The sequence below is a fragment of the Hyperoodon ampullatus genome (genome assembly GCF_949752795.1).
Source record: "Hyperoodon ampullatus genome assembly, chromosome: 4".
Lineage (NCBI taxonomy): Eukaryota > Metazoa > Chordata > Mammalia > Artiodactyla > Ziphiidae > Hyperoodon > Hyperoodon ampullatus.
The window spans coordinates 62,441,739-62,456,288 of NC_136917.1; the positions used below are offsets into that span (position 1 = coordinate 62,441,739).

The 14,550-nt window shown below is 51.5% G+C and overlaps 1 protein-coding gene across 4 annotated transcripts in view; it reads left to right on the forward strand.

Annotated features, from left to right (window-relative positions):
- The first annotated feature begins 11,186 nt into the window (after positions 1-11,186).
- MACROH2A1 (macroH2A.1 histone) overlaps positions 11,187-14,550 on the forward strand; it is a 71,237-nt gene continuing 67,873 nt past the window's right edge. For all 4 annotated transcript variants that reach the window (XM_079704128.1, XM_079704130.1, XM_079704129.1 and 1 more), the window contains exon 1: positions 11,187-11,373. In XM_079704128.1, the coding sequence (XP_079560254.1) occupies positions 11,202-11,373 (172 nt within the window). In that variant the 5' untranslated portion in view covers positions 11,187-11,201. The remainder of the gene's footprint in view (positions 11,374-14,550) is intronic.

The following is a 14,550-nucleotide window of genomic DNA, read 5'->3' on the forward strand; positions in this document are numbered from 1 at the left end:
AGCTGCTACAGGGGCAGCCTGAGGGAAGGGAGGGGTCTTTAGTGACTCATAATCTCCCGTTACCAACTCCAGCAGCCACAGAACAACTCTGCGGAGGGTTTGTATTGTTATCTAAAGTTGGTCCACAGCTGGGTGCTGAGGTGGCTTCCCCCTCCACACTTTGGTGGAGGGAGAGGAGAGAAGGAGAGGGAAGGCCCCTATTTAAGTCCTTGGGATGGGTCACTAACGCCTTCAGGCCAAAAACCAATTCAGGAATACAAGATAAGTTTTGCATCGGCCCCTTTTTCTGCTTGTCTGCAGTTTAAAAAAAATGTGTGTGATGATAAAGAATCACTGTTTATATTAGTAAATCTCAACTTGGGTCCAAGAGTGAACATTTGCTGAGTCGAAGTAAACACCTTTCATGCAACAAAGCAGATCCAGACTTCTCGGGGTCACTATGAAGAACCCCAGGGGTGCACAGTAGCTGGTCGTGGGGAAGACCAGGTTTGATGGGGGCTTGTGTCTAAAGACAGCGGGAGGTTCTGAGGTGCGCGGGAGGTTTGCACTGGTTGGGGAGGGAAAAGTGCTTGCTGGTAACAGCAGTCCTGCCTCCCTCCCTGCGTTAATGGGAAGGCTTCTAGGGATGGGCAGCAAAAGCCCCCCTCAGTAGGCGCTCAGTAAGTGTCACTCGAGACGCAAGGCTGGGACGCGCGCTGGAGAAGCGCCTCTGCCGGGGTCCCGACCCTTTCCCAGGACTTAGCTCAGGGCGAGGCCCCGGCTCGGGCGGGACCCAGCGTTCGGTGTCCTGGCGGGCTGACCGAGGGCTGAGGGCCAGAGCCAGGGCCGCGATGCGGCCAGGGGACTGACCCACCGACGATCAGGCGGTACAGTGCGGAGGGTCCCGCGCGCGCGCAGCCGCGGGCTTGGGGTCAAGGCCGGGGCGCCCGGGTAGCGCGGGAGGGGTGGCCGGACGCGCGGGTACGGGATGGGATGTGACGAGCGGCGCGCTGTGCATTGTGGGAATCCCGGGGCCGTGGCTACTGGTTCCAGTTCACTCAGCAGCGGAGCCGGGCGGAGGGGGCGAGCGCGGGGCGCGCGGGCGGGAAGCGAGGAGGCGGGCGGGCCAGCCAGGAGCGCGTAGAGAAAAGGCGCGAGCGGCCGTGAGGGCACAGGCCAGACACCTTGCTGCTGCTGCCGCCGCCGCCGCCGAGCCGCCCCGTAAGTGCCGCACGGGCCCCCTCGCCGCGCGCCCCGTCCCCGCCGCCCGGGTCCGGCCGCCTAGCTCTTCCGGCCGAGGGTGCCTGGGAGCCTCCGGGCCTGGCGCGTACCGGGCGGCGCACGGCCGCACTCGGGCCGCCGGGCTCAGTGCGGCCCACGCCGGGGCCTCGTGCGCGCACGGCGCCCTTCCAGGCCCTGCCCCGGCCGCGCGGGAGTCCCTCTGGTTTTGTTCAAAAAGCAAACCCGGAAGCCAACTTCTCTTAGAACCGCGTCCTCCTGCCTGCGCCTGGGCGCTTTTGTGGGCAGGAGACAGCCCTGGCCCGTCCCCCGGCGACCCTTCCCCGGGCGGGCGGGCTGGACTCGAGGCCGCGGGAGGCGGCGGGGAGCTGGCCGGCCGGCCTGGGCCTGGATGCCTTGGAGCTGTTGTGCGCGGAGTTGTACTTGGTGAGGCGCCCGTCCGCCGGCGAGTTGCCGGCCCCGGCACAATAAGTGGGGCCCGAGCCCCAGGTGGCCGTGGTGTAGGCGTCTGGCTGGTATCTGTTGGGAGGGTGGGGTGGGGGGTTGGGGGATACTTGCGGGACTGCAACCAGGCAGCGGCGGGGAGGAGTTTGTCCAGGGACTGCCTGGATAGGGGCCACGGGAACCCCCGCTGCTTTCGCTCGTCTTCTGACCGGCCTTTTGTTTGCTTTGTGGTTGGGAGTTTTTTTTTTAAGGTAACTCCGGAAGGCTGGAAGGCTGTAGGTTCCTAGGGTGGAGAAGGCCGGGAGGGAAGAGACTCGCTGGGGGTGGGGTGGAGTGAGGAGGTGAGTGTGCAGGATGCTGTTGGCCATGCCACCTGACAACAGGTGTGCGGAATGGCGCGCCCTATGTCCACTCCTGCAGGGACCACAGATCACTCAAGGATCTTGTCAGTAGATTGCTTGGAAGGTTCTTTTAGACAAGATGTTAGGGGAAAATATTCCTGAGTTTGAAAGTAAGAGACTTATGTATTGATACAAACAGCTGAGACAAGCCTTAAATTCAATGATTACCATTACCACGAAGTCCTTGTAAGACTTTAATGATCCAATAAACAGCATATAAGAAAAGACAATTAGAGGGGCACTCCTGCTAGCTTGTCTCTTTCTTCTACCCTTGTGGTTTGAGGTTTTATTATTAAAGAGGGGGGGGAAGTGCTTTGTTACAAGGCTTCCTGGTCTAGGGACTCAGGGAATTTTGAACAGTTTTAGGTTTGAGTGGGAGACTCTAGTTGTGAATTAGATGGAATCCATGTACTCCAGGCCACGTTTCGGTTACTAGTCTGCTTTCAGAGGAGTTATTAGCTCTGAAATGGACACCTCATGCCTGCAACTGGAATTAATACCCCTTGTACACAACTAACCAAAGCTGGGCAGTAGCATTTCAGTCTTGCACAAGAGGCTACCCGATGAAGATAAATGTGTTTTTCAACCTATTTTTCTTCCTTTATTTTTTTAAATCCTCAAGACTTTAAATTCTTCTTTACTCTAGTTTTAGGAGGAGAGTGGGAAATCTTTCCACTTTGTTAATGTTTTAATCTCTTACCATTGTTAATGCTGATCCCTCGATAAAGGCGTTTAGTAGGAGAGAAGGAGTTAAAGTATGTGAAAATTGTTTGAGGCAGGGAGGGCCTTTAGAATGAGGAAGGGATGGCTCACATTTTATCAAACTTTAAGAGTTGTCTGGAACATCACACTTGACACTCTACACTTTACACAACTATAAGTCACTGGCTTGGTCTATACCAAATGGGCCGGGGTCAGGGAGCGGTACGTCTCAATCTGCCATTTATTCTGGTCCTCCAGAAAGCAGATCTCTGGAAGATCCCTCATCCCTTCCTTCCAAGAGAGACTTGGACTACATACATGTATTCTCAGACCTGCCTCTAATAGCTTCAGAGTTAATGCTGCCCCAAGCCATTTAAAGGAGCTTTATTTAAATAAACAGAAGCATAAACTGAAAACCCAACCTGACAGAACCCAACAAGAATCTATATATGGTGTTCATCAGAATTTCAGCAGCCTCTAGCTCTCATTTGAGTGTGCCTTTGGGTTTATGTCAGCTTTTTCAGAGCCCCATTCTTGGCACATGGACTGGGAAGGGGCAGGGCTCAGTGGGGCCCATACCTGTCTTATGGGTCCTTCCCGAGTTCTGTAGGTTTAGAAATACATTGGGCCCCACCTCAGCTCTTAAGAGTGAGCCCAAGTGGGTCAGCTCTTCATTCCAAAGAGTTGTATAGCTTGTTAACTTGCATCAAGCCTTCCAGATCAGTGTCTTGCAGCTTTCAGTAAATATTTCTTGAGAATCATTTTCTTGAGGGTCAGGCACTAGGGACAGAACCTGATCAAGAAATGTCCAGTCTTACCATGTCCCCTCACCTCCCAGGAGGTGAGGGGGCTGGAGGTTGAATCAGTCACCAGTGGCCAGTAATTTGGTCAGTCGTGCCTCCTATGTAATGAAGCCTCCATAAAACCCCCAAAGGATAGGGTTCAGAGAGCATCCAGGTTGCTGAACAAGTGGAGATTTGGAGAGAGTGGCACACTTGGAGAGGGCATGGAAGCTCCATGCCCTTTCCCAGACCTTACCCTATGTATCTCTTCCATCAGGCTGTTCCAAGTTATATCCTTTTATAATCTGGTAATCTAGTAAAGAAGGAAAAAAAAAAAGAAATGTCCAGTTCTTATCCTTGGGAAGCTGATAGGAGGAGGAGAAGGCAGGCAAGCAGCCATTGCAGGGTCAGTACAGGAGGCCACAGTAGATCCCATAGCAGCTCCCAGACAGTAGCCTATTCAGGAGCAAGCCCTTACCAGGCACAGAAAGGCCAAGTAAGAGTTAGCTGGGCAAAGGAGGGCAGGTGGGGACAAGCGTTTGAGACCTGCCCCACATGTGCAGAGTCTGAGAACAATGAGAACAGAGGTCATATGGGGGAACTGCCAGAGTGCTCGGGATGGCTGGATTCTAGAGGGGAGTCAGGTGAAGCCAGAGGGCCAAACAGACCAAATCACAGAGGATCCTGATCAGAAACACACTGAAGGATTTAAACTTCTTCCTAAGAGCAGTAACAAGCCTTTGAAGGCTCTGAGTAGGAGGAAGATGTGGTCAGATGTCCTTTATTGGGAATGCTTCATCAGTTTAGCAAACATTGAATAGCTTCTAGATGCCAAGCCTCATCAGGGTCTTGCCCTACTGAAGCTCACATTTTCCTCTGATGGCCTTCCATTGGAGTGATTCTCTCTGAGTTTCGCACAACCTTTAAAAGGGAGAGGAGGTTTGACGGAAAATGTCCTTATGAAGCAGGCAGACAGTGCCTTACTGCTGGTGAAGAATAGTGCTGGTTCCTGTAGTGTCACTCAGGAAGCACACCATGGAGTGGGTTTGCAGAGGTGAAATTTTAATCGCACACTAGCTTCCTGCTAACTGTTCCTGCTCGTAGTGAGTAACACTTGTGTTCAGCTTTTGTTTTTTTCCCGCCATTAAAAACCTAACACACGAGGAGAGTAATATCTGCTGGAACAAAATGTGTGGTTTAGGGTTTACTTACTGTCTCAATTTATCCTTCTCTCCCTGTTTGCAGTCCCTTGGTTCACTGAGGGTGGACTGTACGTTCTTTAATCATCCGCCGCATTTTATGGTGTAGTGTTTTATGAATGGAGAGAGATGTTTTTCCTGATTGGCCAGAGTACTAGACCAAGTCTCTGTTCTGAGCCAATCAGGGTGCAGCTTGTGAACCCCTGCTCTGTGAGTGATAGTTGTGTAGTATATCCACATGCCTCTGGGGACATGACAGCAACGACACCGTTAATCATTTGGTACGATAGGAGTAAATGGAAGAGAATGCAGTAAACAGGATTAGTGTCCTGCGCTTCAGAATTAAGTGTCTCAGTTTTGCCTTTGTGATTGGAGTTGATGGGAAGGTGACAAATGCATGTGGACATGTGGGCATTTATCCAGCTGCAGGGAATGGATGGGGCAGTCCTCGCTCTGTAACAGCGACTTGAGCGCTGATAGCTCAGATTCCTCCATCCTCGGGTGCTGGAGATAGGGCTGTCTGACTCGCAGCCCCCCAGCCGTTCTAATCAATATTTTGCTCAAGATTAATATGCACACATTCATTGCTTAGGTAGTAAAAGACTTCACCATTGACCATTCCAATGGTTTTGTGAGTGTCCTGATTATTTAAGTTTTCTATGCTGTATCTTTTACAGAGGTCAATGTCTTACAGATATGAGGAAGGTCAGTACTTTCCTCTGGTCTGTGTTATGGTGCCCACCTTAGGGCAGGAAGAGAGATTGCTGGAGCCATAGAATGGTCAGGGAGTCAGAAGGCCTCTGTAGGCTCCAGCCTCAGCCATCAGGGAAGTTGCAGTGTTCCCTTTGGGAATCCCCAAGGTAGCTCCACAAGCTCCCTGAATTTTGAGGGTCTGGGCTCCCACACGAATGGTCCCAAAGAAGGTCCCGGACTGGTGTCTTACTTGCCACATCTCTGAGTCCTGTGGCCTTTGGAAATGCTGCCGTCATTTTTGTCAGGAGAACCCCATCCACTGTAACTAATCAGTCCCAACCCAGCCAGCATTTGAGGGCCTCTCAGGAACGTGGCAGGGTGGTAGGTTCTTAGAGATACAGTGGTGAGCAGAGCAGCCTGGTGCATCCCGTCAAGACAGGGAAATAGGCAGTGGTGATACAGCGTAACAAGTGCTAAGAGTGGGATAGTTGGCTTTAGAATGTTTATATAAGTTGGATCCGGAGTGGCAATCATGTTGGAGGGAGGGGCTAGAAACTATACTTGCAAAGCACTTTATATAAGACTGAAAATAGCAGTTGAACATATTTCCGTGGTGGCTGAGGTGCATTATAAGGGATTTTTCTCTGGGCTCAGGGGCCACCGCAGGAGCGTCTACTGAGGAAACAGTGATTCAGCCTGGTGGAGCCCTCATTGCTGGAAATAGGGAGAGATGAGCCGGAGGTCAGTGGGACCTTGCCTGTAAAGCTAGAGTCTGGGCGTGGGGCTGCCCCACACTAGACTGGGATTGGGGGCCACACGGCACAGCCCCTGCAGGAGTGGGTCTCCATCGCCAGAGGACATGTTGGGACCACTAGGTAGGATTGCCCCAGACTGAGGGCTGGAGAGAGTGTGCCAGACTGAACGAGTGGCATGTGCCGAAGGGTGGAAGTGAGAATGAAGGTGGTTTGTGGCTCACTGAGGAACCAGTAAGCATGCCCTGTTGGTGAGGAATAGAACGGTGTGGTAGGGTGGCCGTTTACCCTCCTGAACTCTGTTGCCCCTCCTCCTTGTTTTCGTGTCTGTCTTATTCATGGAATCCTCCCAGGCAGGCTTCTCATTTGTCCTGTGCTTTGAGGACAGATCACGTTGTCGCGGTCTCATCTCGACCGCTGGGGGGCTTGTCATCAAAGACCTGCTTCTCACTCGAGCCTGGCTCTTCCCTCTACAGCCCCCTCCGCCAGGGTGTCCCTGTGTGAACTTTGGGTTTCTGCAAACACGGCTCATGTCTATTGTGAATGATTGATTGTCGGAGGAGTAGCAGAGATAAAGACCACAGAGATCCCTTCAGGACCAACCACAGAATTTTCACTTCCTGGCCTGATAACAGTCAAAAAGACCGCCAAGCTAATGTTCAGTAACGAACAGATGCCAGGGTTGCCTGAAGACCTATCACTGTCTTCAAAGCCTGTGGGGCCTTCTGCAGGGCTGAGGGCTTCTGGTTTGCTGAACAGGGTGCCCCCCTGGTGGACGAGTCCAGGAAGGAAGGACACAGCTTTGTTAGTTCGATAAGGTATTGTTGCTGTTTCTCCTGTGGGCAAGCTCAGTGCCCTGAAGAGAAGGTGAATGCAGAAGAAGCCACTTTCTCCATGACGTAGGACTGTCCGTCTCTCAGAAAAGGCTAGACGCAGGACATGGGTCAAAGTAGGCTTTGACTGGTCACTCAGACCCTGGTTTCAGGGTCAGCTTTCCAGTTGGTTTGTCAGGTTACAGAGACTGGCTGTTTCCTCTTTTCTTCAGAGCACATAGCTGGAGGACATTTCCCAATCTCTCTTGCAATTAGGTGTGGCCACGTGACCACATTCTAGTCGGTGGATCACAGTCAGGGGGTGATGTGCCCCACTTCCAGGCCTGGCCTCTGAAAGCCCCCATGTGTTGTCCTCCATGGCCCTTTCCCTCCAGTAGTAAACCCTGAATTGTGCATTGAAGGGTGGGAGGAGTCTGGATCCACAAATCATCCTGCAGAGAAGCACCAGCCAGTCATGGAAGCCACTTTGGACTTTTCACAAGTGAGAAATAAGCTGGTGCGGGGGGGCTTATTTGTTACAGCAGCTAACCTAGGATGCATAGACTTTCAGTGGTGGGGCTGTGATTTGAATCAGGTCAGTCTGACTTTGGAATTCAAGTTATTAACCACAGTGCTCAACAGCCACTTCTGTCACAGCCACTCTCTCCCCCCACGTTGGTGCCTGGCCATAGCTGCCTGCATCCCATAGACCTCTGAAGAGCAGGATGGACCCAGCATGTTCGTTGATTGGTTGATCTGGAGATTGCACATCATTTTCCAAATGACGTTTTTAAAATCACCACAGGTTACTGGATGTCATGAGGCTGCATGGCTCAGTCAGAATTCTTTCAGAGCTTTGGCTGCAGCTTGGGGATTTATAGTTAGAAGTGCAGGAAGAACATGAGGAGGGGTGAGGAACAGAATCCCTTCAGGACAGGCCCCTTGGGGAGGGGATGAAAACTCGGGCTGCTCTATCAGAGAGGAGCCTGACTCCAAATAAGACGTGAAGATGTTCTTCTATCAGCAGAGTGGCCGTGATGTTTAAGGTCTTTCCTGGCACCTGGGGAGCTACAGATGAGTTGACTACAGCACCTGGCATGGAGTAGCTCCAGGTTGAGTCAAGTTGGGGAGGCAGGCACACAGATATGTGCCGGGGTATGTTCTGTGGGAACACAGAGCAGTGAGCAATTCCACGGTCAGGACCGAGGAGAGGGGTTGTGTGAGCATCAGTTCAGCAGGGTGGCAAGAGGACAAAGGGTGTTTCAGGCAGGGGAAGCACCATGTATAAAAACATTCTGGACACAGCTTCACAGGTCAGGAATTCAGGGGCAGCCTGGGTAGGGGTGGCAGGAAGCAGTGCTGCAGAAGTAGTTGAAGGATGCTGTTTGTGACTGGCTCAGGGTGATGGGGAGCCAGCAAAGTGGGCAGAGATCCTCTGGTGTCCATGGAGAGAGACTGGTGCTGGGGAGAACAGGTGAGAAATAGTGGGAGCTGAACCAAGGCAGAGAGGGCGAAGAGAAGGGAAGAGGCTTGAGAAGTTAGGGAAGCCTCCGTTGAACCTCACTAATGACTGGGAGCTGTGGTGGTGGGCAGAGAAACAGGGACAGGGTGGCTCCCGCCTGGCAGCTTGATGCATGGTTTTGCCACCGCTGGGGCTGAGAAACGCAGAGGAGTTCACCTGCCTGTGAGACTTAACAAGTGGGCCCTGCCGCAGGCAGTTAGAACAGAGCTCTGGGGCTCAGCAACCAGGTGTGTACCGGGTTAGGGACCCGGGAGTCACCAGCATGTCGACTAAGACTCTTGACTCTAGTCAGAGGGAAACTCTTGACTCAAGTCAGAGGGAAATCAGGTCCCTCAATGGTAATGGCTCCTCTCTGGGACAGGACATTGTCCCATTCCCACAAAGGCAGCCCCAAACATACCCAGACAGGTCCGCCTGTAGACAGAGCTGGAGTCTGTGCTCCAATAAGAACAGGCTTCTCCTTCTGGAAGGGGGGAAGCATTCAGATGTAAAAGCTCTTAGTCCAAAGGAATGGGGCTGGTCTGTGAAACACATTTGCATTCAAGCAGAAGACTGCTAGGAGCCCAGTTACAGCTTTTCCCTGCAAACACACATGCACACGTGTACACATACCATTTCCTGCTCAGGGTGAGCATGGGCACCTGTTTGCAGGGAATGTTTTAAAGTAGAGCTCATTACAGAAGAAATGGAGCCAACTAATTGTTTCAGAAAAACCAGACCCTTCTGGGACTCTCTTTAGCACTCAGTGATCAATTAAGGCTTGGTGCCCCCCTTGACAGGGTGAAATACAGGGTTCTCATCACAGAGGCCTTGAGCCCCCTTAATTCTGGTGAGCCAGTCAGCACAGCTGCCCCAGAGTGTCCAGGAATTCTGCTCTCTGCTGTTTTGGCCATCTCTCTGTCAGGCAGGTGATCTGAGATGATCTTGGGGGTCATACTGATATTAGGTATAGACCATGCATATCTTGAATGTAGGGTCGGGTGTCAGAGTAACAAGGACTCCTAACTTTGTGGCTTCCATTGTCATAGACACGTGGACTGTGGCAGCTGGAGGGGCCCACACACTGTGGAGCCTGACCTCAGTTTATGAGAAGATGAGAGACCTGCCCGTTTTATTCAGTGGTCTGAGCATCAGTGACTTCTAGGGAAGGCTTGTCTGACGCCCCAGAACAGGCTGAGGGCTCTGCATAGCCCCTCTCCCAGCACCCTGCACTGGCCTTTCACAGTTACCATTTAAATGACTATCAGGTTATTTATTGTTTCTCTTCCCCACCAGCTCTGGGAGAACAGGAACCACATCTGTCTCGTGCACTGCTGTCTCCATTCCCCATCATAATTCCTGAAGTAAATGCATGAATGACTTGAATGTTCTTAGTAAACATTTGTGACCTTACTGTGTGGTGCTACACTAGGAATACAGTTGGGAGCAGCCCTCTGAGACCTTGCAGTGTGATGGGAGAGACGGCGGGGTGGGGCGGGGGCGTGTGCATGTCAATGCTGTGGTGTGAAGCACATAGGAGCCCAGAGGCTGGAGCACTCAGGGAGGGGTTGGCAGAGGGCACAAAAGCATGAAGGATAAAGGAGGTCCTGGCTAACAGGCACAGCCACTGTGGAGGAGGGCATCTGGGGGGACTGCCTGTGTTTGCGTTTAGACCTAAGGAAGCACAGGTAAAACTAGATGGGTGTGCCAGGCCTAGATTTCTAGGGCGTTTCGTGACAGTCCAAGGGTCCTGATTTTATCTTGGGAATTGTGGCAGCAGGGAAAACTTTAAGACCTGGGCCATGGCGTATTCAGATTTGTGTGTACGGAGAGAGCCCAGCCAGTGGAGGGCAGGTAGATTAGAGTGTGGCCTGTGGTGAGAAGATCTTTTCAGGAGATGTTTGTGATCGTTTGGTTAAGATAGTGGTGACCTGGATCCAGGCACAGTCGGGGTGGAAAAGAGAGGACTCCACAGTAGGTGTTGAAGAGGGGGGATCCTTCAGACTGAGGGGCATTTTGGATGGGGGGTGTGGGGACCAAGGAAGGAAGAACTCTCCTCCCTCTTCTCTAAGGACAGGCCTGTCTAGCAGTCTGCAAGTGCTCAGAGGGCCTCTTACTCCAACCTGGCTGCCCACTGAACTCCTGTGAGCTGTTCTTGCCTCTCACAGATAAAGAACCTTAAGGTAGAGGTGCTGCTTTCATCAGAGGACCTAGGTATATGCCTTACATCTTCATTCTAGGGGCAGGTGACATAGTTTTCTTTTCTTTTATGAAGGCTTCAGCAAATTTATCAGCCCTGGTCTCAAGTGTATGAAAATACAATTATTAAACAAGCATATAGATTGTAGCCAAGAAATCCCATTTTCTTTTACATCATGTGGCATAAAGGCGAGGCAGTTAAGAGCAGTCATTGTCAGAGTAACGTTTATATGGAAGTGGCCGATAAAATTGACGTCATGGTATAAAATGTGAAAAGCGAAGCCGTTCTCTTTTCCAGGGCTGAAGCACACCGGCAGAATGCAGAAACTGGGCTCGTGGGGCTCAGCGGCTGCAGGCAGTGGCATCTGCTGGCGCAACCCATTTCTTCCAGGGGCCAGAGGCATGGGGAAAGGGGAGATGCCCTGTCCCCAGTAATCCTGACCTGTGTGTCTCTTGCTTCCACAGTGTGTTTACTGATCCATCTCCAGGGCCACCGCCATGTCCAGCCGGGGTGGGAAGAAGAAGTCCACCAAAACCTCCCGGTCCGCCAAGGCAGGAGTCATCTTCCCTGTGGGCCGGATGCTGCGGTACATCAAGAAAGGCCACCCCAAGTACAGGATCGGAGTGGGCGCGCCCGTGTACATGGCCGCCGTCCTGGAGTACCTGACAGGTGAGTGTGCCTGAGTCACTGCAGACACCACAGCTTTCCAAGGATTGGTAGGACCTTGTTCATTTCTTTTATTTTGAAATTTTTCAAACCTACAGAAAAGTTACGAGAACAGTACAGTGAACATTTTTACCAAGATTCAACAATTGTTAACATGTTGCCCCACTTGCTTTATCTCCCTCCACCCTGTGTGTGTGTGTGTGTGTGTGTGCGCACGCGCGTGCGCACTTGGATGTTTCTGGAGAGCCCAGTCCAGTTGTTTTGCAGAATGTCCCTTAATCTGGGTTGGCCTAAGGCTTGGATTTAGGTTAAATGTTTTGGTAGGAGAATTCCGTAAGAATGTTGAGTCCTCCTCTGGCATCGTGTCAGAAGGTGCCTGCTGTGGGTTTGTCCTGTCATTAGTGATCTTTGCTTTAGTCATTCGATCAAGGTGGTATCTGTGCATTTCTGCACATCCTGGATCACAATCTGTCACCCATTGGCTTTAGCATTCCTTGATGATCTTACCTGGATCTGTTATCACTATGGTGGTTATAAAATAGTGATTTTTCTATTTCTGTTATTTTTTCTACATTTGTTAGTCGGCATTCTTCTGTTAAGAAAAGCTTTCCTTCTGCCCTTCCCTTCTTTTTATTTTTTGTTCTATCAGTGTTGAATTTTTAAAATTTAGTGTGTTATATGCTATCATGTCATTACTCGTTATTATGGTCACATTGTCTCAAATTTGACCTTCAAGCTGGTTTTTGTGTTCTTCTGCCCCCTCTCCATCAGTTTCTGTACATTTCCTTGCTTTCCAACATAATTAGATAGTCTCATCTCCCCCTGACCTTCTCCTGCCCTGGTCTTGGAATCGGCCATCTCTTCATGGGCGTCCTTGGTCCTTTTCCCAGATATAATGTTATTGGTCTTATTGGTGGCTCCCTGGCAACTGTGGGAGGCCAGCTGGGCAGGGATACCACCCCCCATTTTTAGTAAGGAGAAAACCAACCTCTGGGCATAAAAAAATTTGCCTAGGGTCACATATAACCAGGAAGTACTTGAGAAGGGATGCACATCCTGCTCTCCTTTTGTAATGCTTTTACCACTTTTTGCTTCCATACACCAACAGGGTAGGTGGCAGGCAGGGGCAGCTGTCTCCCTAGAGCCAGAAAGGAGAGACTCAACAAGACAAGGTGCCTCTTCCAAATGGCAGTGGTCAGGCAGTAGAAGAGCTGGGTCACTTCCTGCTATCCCAGGCCTCTCAATAAGACAAGACCAAGGTTTCCCCCACAGAGAACACAGTCATGAGGGTTATAGAGTTTTTTTTGTGTTCTGTTAAACGAATCTAGGCATAAAAAGTAATTGGGGTTATAGTTGTGAGGCCTTTGCACATATTTGGAACTTGGATCCTCTGCTTGTCAGAGACTTGTAGGTGGCATGGCTGGCAGCATGAAGTAGGCCTAATTCTTCTCACTATGCAGATGAGGAAACAGAGGCCCAGAATTTATGTGTCACATCCAGGAAAACCATGTATAACACTGGCAGTCAGCCAGGGAGACCAGGGGAGAAGTCACTAGATGGGACCCGGAGAACATTTTTAAGGTCTGGCCCGGCAGTTTACATGCTGTGTGACCCAGAGAGAGTCACTTAACCTCTCTGGACCCCAATTTCCTTACAAATCAAATGAAGACAGCAGTCCCTGCTTCACCAACTCCAGGCTGCTATGAGAGGGGCTTTGTTTGAGTATAATGGGAAAGCTGACATGATGTGCAAACCCAGCCAGCCGGTGTTTCCTGGTTCCCGAATGCTATGATACCCCTGGCACTGGAGTGACACTGGGGTGTTCATAGACACTTTCACTAGGTCAAGTATAATAGCAGTTTCATTTCTTCTGTCAAGCTTCCTCTTTTCAGTTAGCAGGGCGTTGGTGGGGGGATACCACTGCTCCATCATATCTGAGGCAGCTACTGTCTGTGCCGCACAGAAAATATGTACGTCTTCCTTGTCTATGCCTGGCTGGCTCTGAAACTGAGTGCAATGCTCATGAGGGCCAGGTCAGCCGGTCCGTTCTCATGGGGGCCAGGCACCTTGACCCTGCACCCTCCCCACCAGCTGTGCCTGTCTCTGGCTGTCATAGGTGCAGTAGTGGTCCCAAAGAGGGGTTGGAATGGTCAGGGCAGCCCAGCCCTAGATCTGGCCAAGTCGCTCAAGGCAAATCCTTACTCTGGCGTTAGCCGTGTTAACCCCTGTATATTAAAGAGTAATATATATTTTTAAATTTTACCAAGTCCTTCCAGCAGAGCTATTAGCTGAATCTGAGCCATTTCCTCTGCCTACACGCAGTGCTGAGTCATTGATGTGACTGTCGGCCAGTGCCTGCCCCCGACTGGGTACCTGGTCTGTGAGATGGGGCCTTGAGGGACGTCCTGAGCACTATACTCAATCACTGTTGGTGGTCACTTCTGTCTGGTTGCCTGATGGGACAGGAGCTGAGTTCTGGGGCCACATTCAGTGAAACATTGCTCCATTCCACCCATCAGGACAGTGCTGCACACCCACCCTCACTGCTCTCAGGCGGTGATCTGCCCTGAGCCCCTCGGGCTGGGATGTGGGAGCACATGGATATTGAGAAGCCCTGGGCATCTGCCTGCTCAGAACTTTGGTTTTGGTCCCTGAGAGAGAAGTAAAGGTGGACCAGCCCGCTTTCTGCTCTTTGCTTTTGTTTCACTGAAGACCCTTTCCCACCCATTCCACATACTTACTGAGCACCTGCTGTGTGCCTGGCACCATGCTAGGCTCTGTATGAGTGCACAGGAATGATTGGGGAAGAAATGGTCTCTGCTCTGTGGAGCTCTCATAGTCTAGTCTGGGAGAAAGAACCAACCAACCCAGATGGTTACTGACTGTGCTGAGTGCTGTGGAGGCTGTAAACAGGACAAAGGGACCCAGGTGATGATGTGGCCCAGGAGGGCTTCGTTGAGGAGGAGACATCAGCTGAGACCTGGAGAAGGAGACGGTGCCAACCAACCCTGCGAGGGCTGGGAAAGGGGCTCTGCCACCCACTCACATGCGCACAATGCACCTACTGGGTGCCAGCCTCTTCCCAGAGCTGGGAGAAGCCAGGAGAACAGCGCTCATGCAGCTTAGGGCCGAGTCAAGGATGTGGCCCAGACATCATGCTCCAACACAAGGCATCTGAAG